This window comes from Scleropages formosus, chromosome 12, assembly GCF_900964775.1.
Source record: "Scleropages formosus chromosome 12, fSclFor1.1, whole genome shotgun sequence".
Taxonomy (NCBI): domain Eukaryota; kingdom Metazoa; phylum Chordata; class Actinopteri; order Osteoglossiformes; family Osteoglossidae; genus Scleropages; species Scleropages formosus.
This window is the reverse complement of record NC_041817.1, coordinates 24,440,649-24,461,652: the sequence shown is the minus strand read 5'-3', so window position 1 is coordinate 24,461,652 and position 21,004 is coordinate 24,440,649. Positions and strand designations below refer to the sequence as shown.

Here is a 21,004-nt window from a genome sequence, read left to right as displayed (position 1 = left end):
TAACTAAACAGCTCAGCATTGTAAGTTGCTTTGGAGAAAAGTGTCAGCTAAATGAATAAATATAAACTGCTTCAATATATAATGTCAACAGTTATCTCATGTTTAAAGTTAAATAACATTAATAGTGTTATGTTTAAAACATCAATACTTCAAATTACTTATGGGAGTATATTGAAACAATAAGTATAAAATAACTACAGGATTTATAAACCATTATTTATAAAGGCAATAACAATGAATATGAGCTACATGGAACTAATGTATCAGTTCATATTATTGTACCACATATAGATCCTAAGTGAGAGGGTAGAGTAGGAAGTGAAAGATCAAAAAAACAGAAAAAGGCAAAACAAGGAAAGCAATGGCTTCACAAAAAATAAAAACAGATCTCTGATTACAATTTCATACTACGGTACACTCTGACAGGCTCAGGTTGTGGTTAACTGTAGTCCAAGGGGTAAAAGGCCGTGTACTGCAGCCGAAATCCCGATGCCGTCACCGAGGAATCCGACAGAAACTTCAGAGTCATGACGTTTCCTGGGTGAGAGAAGAGTCGTCCGTAGGCATTTATGCATTTACTCTATTTATATTTATGGACAAGGACGATGTGTTCTGTGTTCCCTCTCTCGGGCACAACAGAGTCAGGATCCCACGAGAACACAGCAACAACGACAATCATCAAATCTGTGCATCCACAACCACCCCTCACTGGTGTAACTCAGGTTTTTCCAGGACAAGGCTGATTTAGTTGAGTTACTTTCAAGGACACAGAACGCTGGAGTGAAATTATGAATGTTATACCTGTGCTTGTGAAGTCTTCAGGTAACTCAGTACCACAAAACCTGGAGGAAAAAAAAAAATAAATAAATAAATTTATTTAGATATAGGGGATGTGGCAGTGCAGTGGGTTGGACCGGGTCCTGCTCTCCGGTGGGTCTGAGGTTCGAGTCCCGCTTGGGGTGCCTTGCGACGGACTGGCTTCCCATCCTGGGTGTGTCCCCTCCCCCTCCAGCCTTATGCCCTGTGTTGCCAGATTAGGCTCCGGCTCTCCACGACCCCAAATGGGACAAGCGGTTCAGAAAATGTGTATTTAGATATAGATATACACATGCAGACTGATAAAACTGATAATGCACATTCAAAAATGCAGAAGTAGTACAAAAAAAAAATCGGGCAAATGAATTGCCCGATTTGGCTTCAAAAGGTACAGTAATAATCTACTGATAAACTCAGAACAAATCTGTTCTATTTTGCTTAAAAAAATGGGGATGGCAGCCATATCAACACTTTTTTTTTTTTTAGATTTAATTTGCTTATTCGGTTAATTTTAACTTCTTGGGACATCTGAAATAAAAAAACCAGAATGATCACTCTGCAATATCGTTGGTGACTGAACTCCTGTCTGTACTTCGCAATGGCCATATGAACTTGGCGGAGGACCACCTCCCGGTGAATCCCCCGATGTCGTCGTAGCTGTCGTAGATCTCCAAGTAGTCGGCCAGGCAGCCGGGGTCCTCCTCCAGGTCGAAGCTCAGGAAGCTCAGCCGGATCCTCTGGCCGTAGCGAACCCGGATGTGCCAGTAGCAGATCTGCTCGTGCTCGTAGGGCTCTGGAAAGCCAGGGGAACGGATGACCCTTCCCTGGTCTGTGAAGATCCCGCCGCACTCCTTTGCTGCAGGGAGGAACATGCACACGGTCATGGGGGACCTGGTACTTCAGTGGAATAGCCATCATTCTTGTGAGTGATATAGTAATATTAACTACATAATAATAGTTGTCTGCTTGTAACTTCTCATTCATTTGTTCGTTTATTGTGAATATTGCCTGTCCAGTGCAGGGTTGTTGTGGTCCAGAGCCGATCCTGGAAGCATAGGGAGTGAGGCAGGGTACACCCTGGACAGAACACCAGTGCATCACAGGGCAATCACACACTCTCGTTCACACACTCACAGGCTACAAGCAATTCAGTCACCAGTTCATCAGAAACAAACACTTTTTGGACTGTGGGGGGAAACCAGAGCACCAAGAGGAAACCACACATCCATGGAGGAAACATACAAATTCTGCAGAGCTAAATATTAGCAAAATATGAACAGGTAAACACTACATATGGCAGCAGTGACCCCATAAGTGAGCGCGCGCACACACACACACACACACACACACACACACACACACACACACACACACACACACACGTCTACACCCGCTTGTCCCGACCCGGAGCCTAACTCGGCAACACAAGGTGCGAGGTTGAGGGGGGAGGGGACACATCCCGGACGAGATGCCAATCCGCTGCGAGGCATCCCAAGCAGGACTCGAACCCCAGAGCAAGACCCAACGAAACCCACTGCACAACCACCACACACCTTAAGTAAAACTGTGAAATATTAATGAAACAGGAAGATGTAGTAAAGAGACTGTTAATTCAGTTTTTTTCGAGTGTACAGTCTTCCCCCACTGTACAACCAAAGGTTTCTGAAAAACCCTTTGTAAGATGAATTCTCAAAATAAAAATACACTGATTAATGCTAAAATATCACCAAAATGCACTTATGTCAATAATTTACATTAGTTGTCAAACACAACCTTCATTAATTACTCCATAATACTGTATGTCTGTCTGCTTGCACTTGTCAAAACAGCTCTTATTTACCATACATATGAACATGTGGAGTTTGCATGTTCTCCCCATGTCTGTGTGGGTTTCCTCTGGGTGCTCTGGTTTCCTCCCATACTCCAAAGACATGCTGTTCAGGTTCACCCATAGCGTGTGAGTGACAGAGAAGTAAGATGAAAGTGAACAAGCCTATCATATTATAAATAGTCAAAGACCACACCAGTGTTTCTAACCAGTATTTTCCAGCTGTTTCATGGTGATTTCAGACTTTGTTCCTCCTAAACAAATGAGGTAAACATAATAAAAAAGGGATTCGGGTTACACTGTTTGGTCTTGTGTCTTTCATGCGCAAAGGAGCTAAAGACACAACACAAGGAACATTGTTTCCTGAAAAAAAATCATGAAAATTTCCATCCAGCAAATATAAACGGCACACTTTGAAAAATCACTGCGGAGTCCAGGAACCAGGGAGGTGGAGGAGTGCCCACTTGGTTGAACTGTTTTTGGCAAGAACATTTGATCAACCTGCAGGCCTTACATCTGGAACCAAGAGCCTGCTGTCAGGGCCACATGTCCACACACACACACACATTTTCAGAACCGCTCGTCCCTTACGGGGTCACGGGGAACCGGAGCCTACCCGGCAACACAGGGCGTAAGGCCGGAGGGGGAAGGGGACACACCCAGGACGGGACGCCAGTCCGTCACAAGGCACCCCAAGCGGGACTCGAACCCCAGACCCACCGGAGAGTAGGACTGCGGTCCAACCCACTGCGCCACCGCACCCCTGCCACATGTCCATTACCACAGTAATGTAACAGACCGCAGATGGTTTTCAATTTTGCTTGTAAACAGGGGCTTTTGTCAATTAATTTTTTATTTTTCAACTCAACAATTCTCCCTTTGTGTGCAGTGCACTGAAGAGAACAAACTACCTCTGTCTGATCCATCGAATCAGTATACAGTCCTCTGCGATAAAAGTAAAGAAGAGTAACGGTTACTAATAACATGAAAATGTAAATGATTATTCAGTATGATGGCTACTTTGTGCTTTTAAAATCTGAAAAGTGATCTTAAGAAAGAGAAGCACTAATACAGCATCAAGGACCCAATCCCAAGTTTCAATGGATTTTTACAAGATTTTTCTGGCAAATCAGTTTGAAATACAAGAACTTTGAAAACCGAGTCACATAAAAGAGGCTGCCAGGTGAACTTCTCAGACATATGTAAAGAAATCATATTTGTCCCCAGAGTCAGTCAAAATATGTTATGTTAGCATTTTTATGCACTTCTGCCCGTTGACCATTTTTGGTCGGTTTCTGGAAACGTCTCGGTTGCACCCTCATCTGTACATCAGCCCTATCACGCAATCATAATAGGAGACCGCCATCAGGAGACCCCCCACGGCTGCAGAGACTCCCAGGCATCTCGGTTGCGCTGCGACAAAACACAATTCCTGAAAGCATGGCGTGTCATTCACCTGCGGGGTTGTAGCAGTAGGTGTCCCAGCGCTCGCTCTTGTTCAGCCGGAATCCGTAGTCGATGACTCCCACCTTCCCGTAGCCGCAGTGGGGGCCCGGTTTGACGATGGGGTACCCCACCCGGCCCTTGTCAAACCACCCTGCTGAGCAGACGTGGAGCCCTAGAGCAAACGGAGCACAACAACTTCATCTGAGGATGGCTCACCGGACGGGTTCGACAGTCAAGGAGAAAACTTCTGTTTGGTTCATTTCCTACGCGTGGTGTTATTACCATGGTGTAATTACCAATGGCATATGACACAGTTACATCGGTGGTTCGCTGCAGTGCTCATTAGCAATTAACATTACCAAGAGCGACCGCTTCTATCAGCCTGGCTGCAAAACACATTAGTGTCAGTCTACATACACTGGCTCCTTGTGTTACAAGCGTTGTGTATGAGTTGGTAGTAAGGACATTTTTTTTTAAAAAAAAAACTTTTTTTTAAATTAGTTTTCATTTTCTCTGTGGGTAATTTTTTTTTCTTTTTTTTTTTTTTTGAAAAAAAGTGTTTTTCATTTTTACAACTATGTCCAAGGTTTTTACAGTGCTTAACCAGTATAAAAATCCAGCAACCTCTCTTTAACCTACTGATTGTGACTTTATGGATTGTGCTTAAAGTGATTTTGGATTTCCACACACAAGGTAGCTGGTAGATTAGTGGTTAGCGCTGCTCCCTGTGGACCCAATAGACCCAAATGTTGCAGGTTTGCATCCCACCTGCAGCTGTAGTACCCATGAGAAAAATACTTACCCTAAATTGCTCCAGTAAAAAATACCCAGCTGAATGAATGGGTAAACAATTGTGAGAAGCTTGACTTTGTAAGTTGTTTTGGAGAAAAACATAAATAAATATCAAACATCGCAATTTACAAATAGTGTTCCGCTTTCAGCTGCGTTTGTAAGCCGAAGACTCTGGTATAATGGTCTCACACTGTGTAATTCACACACTTTATTCTATAGTATGAGTTACTATTTGCTGACACTTTTCTCCAAAAGCAACTTAATAACTTAAGATACTATTAATAATGTATTACTGCTATTATTATAGTATTATACTGCTATTATTAATCTGAAAGCCAATAGCCCATAGAAACAAATGTAGTAACTGCAATACCAAGTGACTGGAGAGCCTCACGGGGGTACAAAGGACCACGTTTCTGGGTCTTTCTCGGGGTCGGGGGTTGGCACGGACCTATTTTCTGGGCAGCCTCCAGCTGCGCGATCGTCGCCAGTTTCCCTCCTTCGAATTTACACACAGCCTTGGCGTCTTTGAAGGTGAGCTGGTAGCGGCCCTTGCGTGACTCCCGGTGATACACCCCGGCCGCCTGTTCTGTTGGGAGACACACCGCGGTCGCCGAGAAGTCACACTCGGGGGAAGGTGACTCCCTGGCATTAACGGGTTAAACAGAGTATTAACTTACCATAATACTGTAACAAACACACATGTACACACACAAAACCTCATAGCTGCAGCGGTGCAATAATTTAAAAGCTCCATAAATAGAAGGACAGTTGGTAACATAGAGGTTAGTGCTGTAGTATTGAACCCAAAGGTCACAGGTTCACGTCTCCCATCCACCTATAGTACCCTTGAGCAAGGTACTTACCCTGAATCGCTCTAGTAAAATTAGAGAGCTGTATAAATGGGTAGATAACTGTAAGTAGTCACGTAGGCATCTTCGAAGATGCTAAATTCCAGTCTACCTGGAAGTAGCTTAACATTATAAGCTGCACATAAGTTACACATGCGGCCCTCAGACTCACTATACAATATTAATTGGACATAACAAAAATAAACTAAAAAATATTTGAGTACCGGGCACGACCAGACAAGAGAACGGCTGAGGTTGACCACTTCGTGTGTGTGTGTGTGTGGTACACCGAGAGGCCCTTTGCGGGGAACGATCCAGAGCGGATCAGTGCGACTGGGAACAAGAAGCTCGCCATGTGACAGCGATGCACCTTCCAAAGCCTCCAGGGCTCCAGCGCTGCAATCAAATGGAAATTAATCTCATCTAATGCGACACCCTAGGAGCGAGAGACTGAAAAACCACGAGACGGCGCCCAGACCGGACATTTTTTTTTTTTTTTTTTTTTACCTCCTTTGATCTGGACTGCGAACATCAGCTTGTTTAGACATCACGGTCAACGTCGCGGGGAAGATCTCGCAGCATTCGGAACACAACTAGCGAACCCCAACTGGTTAGGCGCACCGAGCCTCTCGCATTACAGTCAAAGCAACACATTAATGCTGGTAGCAAACAGACAAACAAACAAACACGTTGGAGGCATTTATTCAATCACAAATTGCACAATGAAAAGTTCAATTAGTAAAATTAACTTTAATTGCACTATAAATGCGAGTTGATTTTTAGTGCCTGAACAGTATGTTACAGTTAAAACCTGGGATGCATACATACGTACAGCATACATGTTATATGTACTGTATAAATATAATATGTTTGCATGTATGTGTGTATTTTAGGATTGACTAGGATTGACTTGGAAAAAGACAAGTTCCACTAAAAAGGAGTTCACTACATTATTATTTAACCGTGGAGATTATGCAACGAAGCCTTTTCTTGGGAAAGGAGTGTGCGTTTCTTCTGCGGTTCCGATTGCAGCCCTGGGGGGGCTGGCTGGGGAGGTCTTGGCTGGGGGGGTCTTGGCTAAGGGCGCACTATTGTACAACACACTAACAAGTCAGCGTCTAAAGCTAAGACAAATGAAATGTTACTGTGATGAATTCTACGAATAAAATAACATTTTACATGCCATTGTTTACATTAGGATACTTTTTCATAGGGGGCCTCGCAGTGTGAAAAGCTCAAACCCCAGCTGGGCTCCCAGGGGGCGGGGGATCTGACCTACTGCACAACCCCGGTGACTGAAGTGTCCAACTCAGGCTTTTCCAGTTTCCAGTCTGCTGTGACTCAGCAGTACTTTTACCAGAAGACACCAACTCACACACACCCACATTTTCAGAACTGCTCATCCCATATGGGGTCGCGGGGAACCAGGGTCTAACCCGGCAACCGGGCGCAAGGCCGGAGGGAGAGGGGACACACCCAGGATGGGACACCAGTCCGTCACAAGGCACCCCAAGCGGGACTCGAACCCCAGACCCACCGGAGAGCAGGACCCGGTCCAACCCGCTGCACCACCGCACCCCCCTACTAACTCACGCACTTGTATGCAGTTACACACTTTACCACACGCACACACGAGAATTCAATGGTAAAAAGGGTACAGATTGTAACAGAGCAAGGGAATAACTTATAAGGGACCCTTCCATGCCCACAGCTTTACAGGGGTGCGGACAAATATAACTGGACACAAGCCTTTCATTGAAACTGCAGCATCTGAGCACATTAAATCCCGAAAGTATCACTGCTGTTACAAGTGTTTCACAGACCTGCTCCGAAAGGCCCTCTTTACACTTACCTGGTCTCCTCCGTGACATTTTTATCATCCACCCATGTCAAATAGCCGCTTGCCCTGAGCACGCAGGATCGCGGTGGTCCAGAGCCTATCCCTAAGCTTTGGGCGCGGCTACATGATTTTTATTCCAAGAAAATTTAAATTCTTCTTTATATATAATTTCGCTTTGGAATGTTATGTGTGTGTGTCCAATGTATTATATATTACATAAAATATATCATTTTTAACGGCATTTTTTTTTTACTATTTTCTGAGGAGGGAGGTGCATTTTTCATTAAAACGTCTCCACTCGCACGAGGACCCCGAACGTGCCCTGTGGTTGTGGGTTTGTGTCTCACCGAGCCATATGGAGTTGCGCAGAACCCCGTCCTTGAAGCCCCACGGCCGGATCTCCTCCAGCAGCAGCAGGAAGAGCGCGCACGTGACGAGGAGGGTTCGCATCCCGCCTGCTTCACCGTGGGTTCCGACCTCAGTCCGCAGCCCAGCGGCGATCTGCCCGACGTCCTCGCGCTCCCGTCGCGCTTTCGCGCTTTTATAGCGGGGCTGGACCCGCGCTGCTGAGGTCACACGTGAGGGGGCTCCGTTCCCCCCCGTCCCCCAGCACCCTTTCAGCACCCGCTCATCATCATCGTCATCACACAGTCATCATCTGCGCCTCTCACACATCTCACACCAGCGTTGTGTGTGTCTGTGTTTGTTTGGGGGGGGTTGTCCGCTTTATCGCCTAGTAATGTCAAGGTTGTTTGTTCGAGTCCCGTTCCCGCTTTAACACCCTTCACCAAGCCAAGGTCGTGTCCTAAAGCGATACAGTACAAATGACCCTGCAGTACAAAACAAAAGGTTCCGGTAATAAGATCGAGACCCTTTCCTGAGGCAATATACCCTTGATGGAGGCACATACCCTTAAGCGATGCAGTAAAAATGACCCTCTCGTACAAATAGGTGTGAACTTCATGGACTTACATTCATTCAGCGAATCTTTTCTCAAAGTGACTTAGGGTTTTTACGAGCTTGTAATTATTTACTTGTTTATACAGCTGGGGAGATCTACTAGAAACATTCAGGGTTAGTACCTTGCTCAAGGGTACTAGAAGCAGGAGAGGGAGTCGAACCTATGACCTACGGATCCCGAGGCAGTAGCGCTAACCGCTACATTACCAACTATCTGACTTTCAGTACCCCTTAGACTTGTGTCTCAAAACTAAAAAGGTGTGTGTGTGTAGTTCAAGTTTATTACAAAGACACAGAGCATTTTTATACATATTTTCATTTTAGGTAGAGATTACGAAGAAGGGGAAATAACATTTGAATTATTTGTATGTAATTATAACATGTATGTGAACATTTCACATACATAGACCATAATAATTGTTTATACTGTAACGGTCTCAAACGGACTGAAAATAAGTAACTTGAGAGTGAGTACAACTGTGTACAGTGTGTCCAGTTCACTGTATAAACCCACAGCTCCTTCAGCCCAGAGCGGCAACATTTCAAAGACGCGGGGCGGCGGTGCGTCCTATGATTTGTAATAAATAAGGCGGCACATATTAGGTTTTCTAACAAAAATATCAAGCAAGATTTTTTTCACGAAGATTAATTTATTTACCATTTTTAGAAGCAACATCTGGCCGTCAGCCATGTCAGCATATGTGTAATTGCTCTATGATAGATGTATCTGAGACACTATTGAGCAACACTTTAAATCCTTAGCGACGGACCTTTAATCAATACACGTGTGCTGAAAGTTGTATCAGTACTGACAACTGAAGTGAGAGGTGTAATATAACCAATTGCTATGAACAGAACCATCAGAAAAGCAAGACATTAATATTATATGAAGTAACAATCTTAACAAACTGACGTTATTCATACTGTCAATGTGAGAAACACTAAACGCGTCATCAATGGAAAAGTGAACGTTTGCAGTTCCAAACTGCGGCCAGCAGAGGGCGCCCGTAGACAAAAACGGACTTATTTACAGCGATAAATTGTTCCAGTTAAAAATTACTTAAGATAAATCTTTACTCCAAGGTAATACTGCAGGAGATGGGATTCAGACCTGCAGTCACTGAGTCTGCAGCAATGCTTACCACTTTGACACCTAATCATTCCAGGTAAAAGTAAACTAACCCAAAGCGGTGCTCTCTATCGGTGGCGGTGACATCTGAAGAAATATCCTTCACATCTGAGTGTCCTCAGCAATGCGCATGATCCAGTCAAACCAAACACCTATTAAGAATAGTCTTTCACAACAATACAGTATGTGTACACTATTATATATGTACAGTTTCCTATGGGAACAGCAACATTTCTATTTTTTCCCATCATTAAAACCTCACATGACAATTGTGGTCTTCTCAGGAGGAGGGAGGACAGTCAAATTGCCCTGTTTTGGGCCATAATACATTGTTACTGAGTAGATATGTATTGGGTCAGATGGGATGTGGTTAAAAAAAAAAAATAAATAAATAAAAATGCTGCACTGAGCAGCCCGAGGCCTGGCAAGCTGGCCATACACAGGGAAATGCACGGTAGACCTGGGGTGGGTGGGGGCAGAGGGTGAGGGACAGGCAAACAGCTCCGTTCCGTTCCCTGCGCTGCCGCCAGATCCGGACATGGGAACTAGGCCACGAGTCGCCAGCAGCATTTGCATCATAAAGAGCCTCCGATCACAGCTGGAAAAAGGCCGCATTTGCGGCAAGTTAGTTCCCTCCAAGTGATAATAATGCCACTCTGTTTGCAGTCTCTCCAACCTTCGGGGTCATTGTAAGGACTGCAGCTCAGTCTGCGATTGGAGGTAGATGAGCGGGAGGTCCTGGATGCTGTCTAGAGTGAGGGACCCTGCAGGAAAGTTCCTTTGGAAAGTTATTTTCAGGAATTCTCAGTGCAGTAGCATCCTCCGCCCCTGGGGGCAGCATGGAGCGACAGCCGAGTCACTGAGCCGGGAAGCTGCAGGTTCAGGATCTGGGACACGTGTCTTTATTCCCCCCCCCGAACAGCAACCTTAATGAAAACAAGCTTGAGCAGCCCAACTATGGTGCACATTGCTCTGATTACGCAGTAAATACATTTTCATTAAAAATAGCGACACAGATCGCCAGCTGTCAGAGAGTTTGAAAACATGTTTTGGCGCTTAGAGTATTTTTTGGTTCATATAATGCAGCAGCAGTAAGAGAGACCGCGCTGCTGCGAGAGCAGTCAGTGTGTCACTCACAGGCCAGGAGAGTCCAGCTCATGCAATGAAACACTCTAATAAGCCACCAGTCATCAGAAACTGCTTGTTCGGTGCAGGGACATGGTGGCCCAGAGCCTACCCTGGAGGTATAGGGTAGGAGGCAGGGTACACCCTGGATGAGTAACACCAGTCCATCACAGGACAATCACACATGCGAAGGGTAATTTATAGTTACCAGTTCACCTGAAATATGTCTTTGGACTGTGGGAGGAAACCTGAACACCTGGAGGAGTAGCACATGAAGATGGAAAACATGCAAACTCCACACAAACAAAGCCAGATTTGAATTCACGCCCAAACCCATAGCCCAGATACTATGAGTGCCACCTGCTGCGCCACTGTGCTGCCCTATAGTAAGTATATGGTTTACGTCATAATTCTGCGTAAGGAGTCCGCAGCACAGCTCCAACAGAGACTCACAGTTACGATGGAGGAGGAGCTCTTCTGTCCTTGATCGTCTATCCTGACACCACACAGGGTTCCAGCCACAATTTGGTGGTAGGAAGGTGGACAGGCTGGGGTGGGATGGAGAGAGTAGTGACGAAAGCAGATGTGAAGCAGATACTTGTCTGCTTCTAGAGGATTCACTGAAGGTACCCCTCAGAGTTTTGGGTTTCCCGGTGGGGGGTTCGAGGCTAATCTGTTATTCAGACACAGACTGGAGGTGCGCTGGCTATGCTCTCGGACCCCGGATCAGGACATTACCATTGACCGCCCTCCACTTCGAAATGGGTGTCAGTGTGGGCTGGAGGCCACGAGAGCCCAGATCCACAGTCATCCACAGGCCCGGAGCTTCCCGTCTCCTGCAGCTGTGGTTACCCACCGCGAGTCCTTTCTCCTCCCTGTGCTCGTCTCCGGTGCCACACAAATTGGCAAGATGCTGTGCGGAGGACCTGACGAGCCCCGTTGAGGATAATTAAAGGAGGTGAAGAACTGAGCTGGGATGTTGGCCCATCACGAACATTAGCCCACATTCTCACCACAGCCTTTTTGTGGGCTACACCAGTTCCCAGCATGCATGGGACCCACATGCAGTACTGCTTCACCCGGCTTAAAGTCCCCTTTCTGAACAGCGCTGAGGCCTGGGCTGCATCCTTGGCCACCCCCCCAATAGCAACGCTTTGGGCATGTCCCTGCTTCCTCCTCAAACTTACACCCAGTACAGCCATGGTGGCCTTGGGGTTCCCATGCTGCGAAAGGAGCCCAGCTGCCAGCAGAAGCACCTACACACTGATGGGATGGACACCTCAGAGGTGTTGATGTAGGGATCAAAGCAGGATCTCGCAGCAGGACTCCAGTCCTGCTCCTCCCCCCACCCCACATCATCAGCCAAGAAAAGTGTTTGAATCAGGGATGGTGGGGGTTTGACCAGTTGAGCAAAGGGCAGGGCACCAGGTGTGTGTGTGAATAGTAGAAGCTTTCTGAGCAGACCGCAGACCCCCCCCCCCACACACACACACACACACACACACACACACACACACACACACACACACACACACACACACACACACACACACACACAGAGCAAGCACCACTTTTGTGTGGAGAGCACAGACTCTTAGGAATGAGTGCGACTAATAGTCACAGAACTTAAAATGCCTGAAGCTGCTGAAAGCACTTTATGGACAGAGTTATAAGAGCATCACACAAATCTAAGTACCTTCTGGAACACTCTACCACATTCCTTGGAAGTCTCACCCAGAAAATCCCATCATGCTCCAAGGTCTTTAATTACTACATGTCAAAAACTGTCTCTCCTGTAAAAGGTCTCAGCAACAAAGTAACCATGTCTGTTTAATTTCGCCTCGACAAGAGCAGTAGGTGACTTAGTGGTTTGGAGATATGATACAAATTACCCAGCTGTATATATGGCTAAATCACTAAGTAGCTTAGTGTACAAACCTACCACTGCAAGATGCTTTGGAGAAAAGTAAACAAACATAAAACAATAAAACAAAAAAAAAAAAAAAAGAGGTGATACTGAAGATGTGAGGAGCACATGTGCAAGAGAGGGCTCTTTGAGCACACATGAACAAGGCAACAGGGTAGCATGGCAGTGTTTTTATCAGAGTCACAATATTTGAAGTGCAAAACTGACAAAAACCACCTCTTTATGTTAGTACCATGTTTCCAAAGCAGCCAGGAAAAAGATTTCTATATTGCTACAAGCTCAAGATATCCTTGTTTCTGTAAAAATGGATAGAGCTTCCTTTTGTTAGGAAATGATGCATTGATGTTTGCAGCTGAAATGCATTCTTAGAATTGCCAAAGAAAAAATAAACAATCCATATCCCACTGTCCGCACAGTTTATAAACACTGCAAAAGTGGAGAAGTTAAGTTGCGTGGGGAGAAAGGTCACTCAAGCTGGCTGACATCAGCAGACACAAAGTCCCATTATTCCTCCTGCAAGATCTTGCCACTGGCGGTACAAACTTTTATGGACAGTCATTGTGAGCTCGTGTTCTGTCTTTCCGGGGGGGGGGGACCTGAGTCCATTTCTCAGTTCGTTTGAGCCCTGTCAGCAGGAGAACTGAGGCTGTGTGAGTGGGATGCGCTCACTTGCATGAGCCAAAGCAATGCATCACGTGACCTCCTGGTGTCTCATCCAGGCTGCCTTGTTGCGAGAGCCGCAGGTCCAAGGAACAAAGATGTTCTTGTTATCAAGTTCGTTCCTTCAGCTGTCAAGCTTTTGCAACATGGCTTATGTCTGCCACTGCCCCCCCGTTGTTTCTTTGGGCTAGGAGCCCCCCCCCCCCCATCCCCTTGCTCGGCAAGCATCAGTGGACCGCCCCGTTATAAGACTTTCCGTGCATGTTGAACATGGTCTCCATGGAGTGGCTTGAGATGGGCTGCTTGTACAGCGGGTTGGAGGCCTGTGGACCGTGAACAACAACAGAGTTGAGTGACAGCTGACCGTGACTCCCATTGGCTGAGGTGCTTTTGTGGGCGGTACCGAGCGGGACCTCACCATCTCGTAGCGGGCCCGTGAACGGGCACTCTGGAAGCGGGCAAACTCCCGCCAGTCGTGGATGGTGATGACCAGTTTCCAGGCAGCCAGCAGGGCCACACCCACCAGTAAGATGCTGCCCACCACAGCCAGGAGGACGGTTAAGGCATCAGGCGCTGCACCACACTCTGCGGGGAACAGGACGAGACATGCACACAAATTACATACAGAGCTATAATTGCAACAGTACCTTCTCTGGAATGGTGTCAAAATAAGATACACAAAGATAAGTGCTTGCCTGCTTTGTACTCAGCTAACCTACGTGTCACTAAGCATTTCAAAAATGTAGAATTACTATAGCATTACAGCACTGAAACCTCAACATTTATTGCTTCACTTTATGTTCCGAGACACTACTTGCTGAGTTCGCACATACTGAAAATTTGATGTGGTTGATGCTCGTTTTAACAGTTCAACATTAAAGCAACAGAAGTAGTCCAAGTAACAGTCTGAAGAAAATCCAACAAATACACATTTATTTACCGGGACATGCATGTGAACATGTAGGTAACAGCAGAAAAGTGATGTGAGGAACTGCTGGTAGCATAGTGGTTAGCGCTATTGAGTTTGGATTCAAAGGTTGCAGGTTCAAATCTCATCTTCAGCTATAGTACACTTGAGCAAGGTCTTTACTCTAAAATTGCTCCTGTAAAACCACCTAGCTGTATAACTTGGTAAATATTGTAACTTGCTTTGGAGAAAAGCATCAGCTAAATGAATAAATGTAAATCATTGCAGGACTAAATATAAATAGGTGACACTGTATATTGCTTAATGAGATATATATATATTATATACACACACACAAAAAACTGTGCCAGTGTAGCCTCAGCTGTATTTTCTGTTAGTTCAGGAGCTGGATGCCAACAGCGAATCTTAAAGTCCATTCAAGTGTGGATGTGGAGTATAATGTGAACCTCAGAGGGTGAGAAGGGATACAGCCTGAGAGGAAGTGCTGTTACCTTGTTCAAGTCCAATTTGCACAGTATTGCTTCCCAGAAGGGAGGGCCTGGAACACGTGATGGCCGGGGTGCGACGATTCTAGCTTCTAAGCGCGTGTATGTGAAACAAAAGGGCAGCCTCACCTGGTTCCTTTAGAGCGGTGAGAATTGACTGGCCACTGGCATGCTCGGAGTACGTGAACTTCATCACACAGTCGCTCTCTGTCTTGTACAGGCACAGTACAGCGCCAGGGTCGTCTGTCTCTGCAGGGGTGGACAGAAGGGACAAAAATCAAGACGCGCGCTGCCTTCCCTGATGTCGATCCCAATCAAGCTCGGAGAATTTGTTCACGGTGAAGTCAGTCTTGGGCGCACTTCCACATTCCGCTGTAAAGACATCAGATTGTCCCCTCGCCTTCAGTATTTAACTTAGCAAAGCTCTGGATCCTACTGAGACCGAGCACCCCTCCCCACCTCTGCCTGCCCCTTAGGCAAGATGTTTCCGGAATGCACATGTGGAGTCCATTAGAGTCACATGTCTGAAATAGCAGAGTGCACTGTGAAGTGGAACTTCTCAACCTGTTTGTAGGAGCACCGTGCACGGCCTGGGTCCGAGAGATGGTCTTGAGGGGTTCAGGAGAGCCCCAGCTGCACGGAGCTGCCCGTCCTGCGGCTAGCAGAATGCTCCAGATCAAAAAAACTGTAAACTAGCAGCAGTAAGTGTGCATCCAAGCTTTGGGTGCAGGGTGCAAGCCAACAGACCCCACTTGAAAACTGCAAGTGATTAACATGAAAGGCACTGCACACAGATAGGTGGAATTACATGCAAAGCTAGTGACTCATGCTTAAAGGAGCAGGCCTCTCTCAGCAACACGCACACTTTGTACAGGTGTCCCATGTATTACCTTTCAACAAAGCACCGATGAGGTGTTTTTCATAGCACAGCCATCACAGTGTAACAACATACTACCATTTGGCCCAGTAACCTATAACACACCTCCAAAGGCAGGTGTTTTTCAGCTCATATTGGTTGGGTCTGGCGGTTCTTCAGCTGTCATTAGAGACACCGCCCTGCATTCAAGAGATCTGGGTTCACGTCTCTGGTGCTGCTGTAGTACCCGTACTCTGAACTGGTAGAGTTCAAATTACCCTGCTGTACAGAAGGGTACATCACTGCAGATAACTTAGCATTCAAACCTAACATTGGGAGTTGCCTTGGAAAAGAGTATCAGATCAGTGAATAAATTATACCAGCACTGGAGGAGGATGAAGAGATAGCTGGGCCCATTAATGATGGGGGAACGAAGAGCATATCATCCACATGAGCCTGCAAACCCATTACAACAAAAATAACTAGCAGGGACAGCACAAAATCTTCCCCCACAAAAAACCTCCCTGGGCAGCGATCTCGTTCTCCAGTAAGCTGATCCTACTGGCACAGTTCAGAAAGTCTAGGAAGCTGCCGCAGAAAGAGCTGCGAGAAGATCGTTGAAGAATCATAAGAAACAGGGAAGAGAAAGAGGGCAGAGAAACAGAGCCAAGTTTGCTTTTTTAAAAAATAAAATGCACAATGCTGCCCTCCATGCAGCACTACAGGGCTTTTAATGTTAAGTCATGTGCAACCAAACCAGTACAAAAAAGAAAATAAATTGCCCCGAGGGATTGTCCCACATTCGGGTGGCCATTGCATCTGGAGTGACGGACTCACTGAGCGTCTCCACGGTGATGATCTCGTCTTTGCATAGCCGCTGACAGGTCTGGTTGTCCGCGAGGCGCCCAGAATTGAACAGCCGACACTCAATGCACTCCCTGGGAACGGGTGGGGAGGGCAGAGCAGAACAGACAAAAGGGGGAGTGGCTAAAGGTCTCACAGCTAAATAAAAAATCCCTGAGAGACAAAACTCATGACACAGCTTTGAATTAGAGTCACACTCTGCATATGTTCATTATTAAAGTTCCCACTTCTCTCAACCTCAGCCTGGTACCAGATCTCTTAAAGCGGAACTCCCTCCATGCTGCTTTCATACCGCTTGGTGCCGCAGGCATCAGGGCAGGTGGGGCACTTCTCGCAGGTGTCCCCAAAAGCACCAGGTTCTGTGCACTCGCAGCGGCCACAGACACAGCTGCCCCGTCCACTGCACATCCTCCCATCTCGCGCCAGGCAGGCTGCAGTTTCCGTGGAACAGTAGCAGTTGTCACCCACGTAGCCAGTGTGGCACTGGCACTCGCCGCAGTGACACTCCCCGTGACCTGGGTTTGGGGAGAGAGGAGGAGAAAGTGACCTGTGAGGGAGCTGACGGCTGGAGCACACTGAATCGACTGCCTGCAACATCACACCCCGTTGGAGAAAAAAAAAAGAGCCCGTCTCACAATGTCAGCAGAGCAACTGAGCACCTTCATACTTCTCTCCAGTGCTGAACATGTGCAGTGATTTCATGTTTCTTATCTACGGCTGTGATGTGGCTTTCTGGAGCTGGAGTAAATTCTGAAGTCATATCAAGGCTATTCATCCGCTGCATCAGGTTGGACGGGTTCTTTTACAAACTCAGCTCGGGGTTGCCGACTGCATCACTGAATCGCCCCTTAAACTGATTTGTCCCACTTGTGCGAGCGGCACGTCATAGAGTGGGTAGTGTGTTGGACAAGAAAAGCTCTTCGAGGCGTGCAGCGCAGCTGTGACGGGGGGGTGTCTTTTTTTAAATGCCACCCTGAAGTTTATCGCAGTGCTGCTGCCTGTGCACAATGGGCCGATTCATGGGATCCCGGCAAGCTCTGCAGCTCGGCCCCTCAGGCAGCGAGTGGGACGATTAAAGAGGAGCGCTGCTAAGTTGGAAGTCTCCTCTTGTGCAGGTGGGGCCTGGCCAGGTGACCTTGCATCCAGGAGCTGGAACAGATCAAGCTAAAGACCTCGACTCTGCGCAGAATAAAAACAGGCGAATGCATTCCCCCAGTCTCAGCCTGTCTGGGCATTATGAGAAAAGAGGACATCCCCCTCCTCGTGGTCTTAAAGTTCTTGGCAGAACTCACTCCACCAGGCAGTGGGATGCAAAGCACCGAAACTGCACCAGCGTGACAATAAAACAAATGCAGGCCCCCCAACTTGACACAGCTGACCACTTAAAAACAGCTTCGGGGAGAGAGGGGAAAAAAAAGGTATCACTAATAAAAGCCAGGTGTCAGACTAGCTCGTTACTGATGAGCTTCGAAGTTCAGTTAATTATTGTAAATTAAGCCACTTTGTCAGCAACAATACACTAGACACCAATGGCCCAGGTGCACAGCAGAGTACAAATTGAGCTGAACAAGTTCTCACTAAATCTGGAAATCAGACCTGTGGCAAAACCCTGACATGGAGCCACTATTGTTGCTTTGAGTGGTGTTCTCCAGAAGTGCTGCAGTAAAACTGTGGTAAAAGCTGGTGTAAGCTCATCTTGTCCAGGCACTTGTGCAGAGCACTTGCTTTCAAAAAGAAAGCAACACAACTCAGGAAAAAACCGTTATTGCATCACTGTGCAGAGCTGGGAAAAGAAGGATATTAAATCATGAGAATATGCTATCTAAGCCAACTCTAGGAGATGCCAGCACAGATCCGAATGACAAGGGTTGATTGGCTTTGAGAGTCACATCTACTATCTTGTCATCAACCACAGGGGCAGTCAGTCACTGGAAACTGCAAGGTGCCAAGTTGTTAGGAAATCCCAGCACTGCAGTTCTGACAACATCATGATCTCCAAGCTTTTTCATCTTGGCACTCGATCCTTGCACCCAGCGAGGGACTTGATCAGACTACTTCCACACCTATTTACTCTGCAGCTATTCTATTGACATGCCACAACCTGCCGCAGAGCCATCAACCAAACCAATGTGGGAGTTTGAGGCAGGAAGACTACGGCTTTGAAATACTGACCAGATTTTCTCTCAAATCATTTTTTTTTATTCATTTAGCTGATGCTTTTCTCCAAAGCAACTTACACAACTACTGTGATCAGGAATCATCGATTTTCTAGTAAAGTTTGTATGCAGCTACTCATGTGAACATTGGTGAATATGGTGAAACAAACAAACTGTACTTAAGTCTGCAACTATTTCTCTTTCTCTTAATGTAATGAACAAATGGTTTTTTTTTCCCCCCCCACGAGACGTACGTTGCTTTGGAGAAAAGCATCTGCTAAATGAATAAATGTAAATATTGCTTACGTTGCATTTATATAACTGGGTGATTTTACTGTATCAATTCAGGGATAGTGCTTTGATCAATTACAGCAGGACAGATTCAAACCCGGGTCCTCGGCACTACTCACTGGTGCACTTAGAAATTACCAAGGTTGATGCCTAAAGCTCGTTTAGCTACACAAACCAAAATGTTTTTATTAAAAAAAAAAAAAAAAAAATTAGCTCTTGTGTTGGTGGTGGTTGAGAGTAGGAGGTACACAGTTTCTCTGCGTATCCCTGCAGAAAAGACCCCTCTGGTTGCACTCTCCCAGACCTCACTGAACTCAATGCCACGTTCCTGCGGGTGGAGGAACAAACCTGTGAGGATCCTATAGATGCGGAAGCTATAGCGTCTGCTAGAAGCTCCCATGGGCCAGCCACGAGCCTTTATGTAGCCACATTCATGCTGTAAACAGGCACTAAACTGGTGCTAGCATAAGCCCTGGGTATTGGTGCGAATGGTTCAAAGTGCGTTGGGGTTGTAAACACGGCTCAGTGGGGTGGCGTTAGGGTTAGGAGCAAAAAAATAGCAACACCATGCATCATGCAGGAGGGCACCCCAGGGGGGGCTGGGCAGGACCACTAATCGGTCTGTGGCGACCTTTTTCCTTCTTGTTTTTAACTGTGCAACTCTGCCATGGATGGCCCCAAGCCTGGCTGAGAAAGGAGGAGGGTTGGCCATGGGGCTAACTACCCGACCCCGTAAAAACCTTGCCAGCTACAGAAACGCCAACAAGGAAACTTCATGACATCTCAGCTCTTAAGGACACCTGGAGAGCCCTTATTAGTGACCTGTGCCCCAGGAGGGGTGGAAGGCATGTTTTAAAAAACTGTGCATCACTGATGCAAAGCAAAAATGAACTGAATTTCTCCAATGGAAAAAAAAACAGCAGCAGGAAGTCCTCATGCGTTGTCATTCCAGTCCTGCATGCAGTGAGGTTACGGTTCGGCCGAAGGAGAGCTCCCCCGTTGAAAGCAGTGCTACCGGGAGACAGGGAAACCCAGCAAAAACGGCGTGGGTTCCAGCGCCAGGGCCGCCCGCAGGCCAATTAAAACCCACAAATTCACACACTGCCGACTGCACACGGTAATTAAAGCTGACCTCAGATGGCAGGCTGGGCTGGGCCCGAAGCACAGGCCTCTCACGACACACGTCAGTGTAGAAAATGTGAAAAAAGTGTGAAATTGTGGAATTCTGTGTGCAAGTTAAAATGGGGTCAGATTTAAAACTCCATCAGGATGGGCTGGACTGGGTGAAATTCTGGTTGCCTTAATGTGTTTTAACAAAATTAGTCATGGTGTAATTCTGCTTCTCCTAAATGTCACAATGGGTAAAACTGTGGTTCTCAACTTTAACTCAGTCATTTAGACAAGATGGAATTATACTGATGATGAGCAAGGAAAGGAAGTAAACAGTCCAAATGGCAGGGTTTTATAGCATGTCCTAAAATACCCTAAGGTTTCCTTAACAATTATTTCTGAAGCCTAGACAGACCACAACTTTTTGAAACATTTCATCCCTAATGTGAACATGCTGCCAATTTACTCTTTCTCCAGGACATTTAGATCCATTGCTATGTGATTCTTAGTTTTTAATAATCAACACCCAGCACTCAAATATGGCTCAGAAAATTACATGGGTCCTTTGAGTCTGAGCTGGAATATAAATTATTTTGGCATAATGTTTCAGTAGAAACACTTCACTAATGCACGTGTCACTGCATGTCCCAAGAGATCAAACAGGTCAGTATTTCCTGGTCTCAGGTGGTGGTGAAAACGCAGGACTGCTGAGCTCCAGACACACCCAGGTAGGGGGTGTATACGCCTCACCTCCAAACTTTTGACTTCCAGAAACAGCAGGTGGCGTACCGGTTAGCAGTGCTGCCTTACAGTTAAAGAACCCTGATTCCACTCCCTGTTCATGCTGTGGTACCATGGTACTTAGCAAGAATTACTGTAGCAAAAATTATAAATGGGTAAAAGTAGTTTAGCACTGCAAGTCGCTTAGGAGAAAAGCATC

The 21,004-nt window shown here is 46.4% G+C and overlaps 2 protein-coding genes across 2 annotated transcripts in view; both read right to left on the bottom strand.

Annotated features, from left to right (window-relative positions):
* Positions 1 to 230: 230 nt before the first annotated feature.
* LOC108929159 (tumor necrosis factor-inducible gene 6 protein-like) lies at positions 231 to 8,097 on the bottom strand. The gene is made up of 6 exons (XM_018743526.1): positions 7,921 to 8,097; positions 5,334 to 5,471; positions 4,101 to 4,262; positions 1,444 to 1,672; positions 802 to 842; positions 231 to 537 (listed from the first exon to the last, which is right to left on the bottom strand). Exons 1-6 carry the CDS (start codon positions 8,021 to 8,023, stop codon positions 440 to 442), a joined length of 771 nt encoding a protein of 256 aa, XP_018599042.1. The 5' UTR covers positions 8,024 to 8,097; the 3' UTR covers positions 231 to 439.
* Positions 8,098 to 12,744: 4,647 nt separating this feature from the next.
* Positions 12,745 to 21,004, bottom strand: part of itgb5 (integrin, beta 5) — a 33,918-nt gene continuing 25,658 nt past the window's right edge. The window contains exons 11-15 of the mRNA XM_018745325.2: positions 16,800 to 17,022; positions 16,481 to 16,581; positions 14,917 to 15,036; positions 13,793 to 13,959; positions 12,745 to 13,697 (exon numbers count right to left, since the gene is read on the bottom strand). Of these exons, the coding sequence (XP_018600841.2) occupies positions 13,602 to 13,697; positions 13,793 to 13,959; positions 14,917 to 15,036; positions 16,481 to 16,581; positions 16,800 to 17,022 (707 nt within the window). The 3' untranslated portion in view covers positions 12,745 to 13,601. The remainder of the gene's footprint in view (positions 13,698 to 13,792; positions 13,960 to 14,916; positions 15,037 to 16,480; positions 16,582 to 16,799; positions 17,023 to 21,004) is intronic.

Coding starts and splice junctions, on each gene's coding strand:
- LOC108929159 (XM_018743526.1), bottom strand. CDS start 8,023: ATGCGAACCCTCCTCGTCACGTGCGCGCTCTTCCTGCTGCTGCTGGAG. Junction 5,472..7,920: donor GCGCAACTCCATATGGCTCG/GTGAGACACAAA, acceptor GTCTCCCAACAG/AACAGGCGGCCGGGGTGTAT. Junction 843..1,443: donor ATCGGGGGATTCACCGGGAG/GTGGTCCTCCGC, acceptor TTTTTCCTCCAG/GTTTTGTGGTACTGAGTTAC.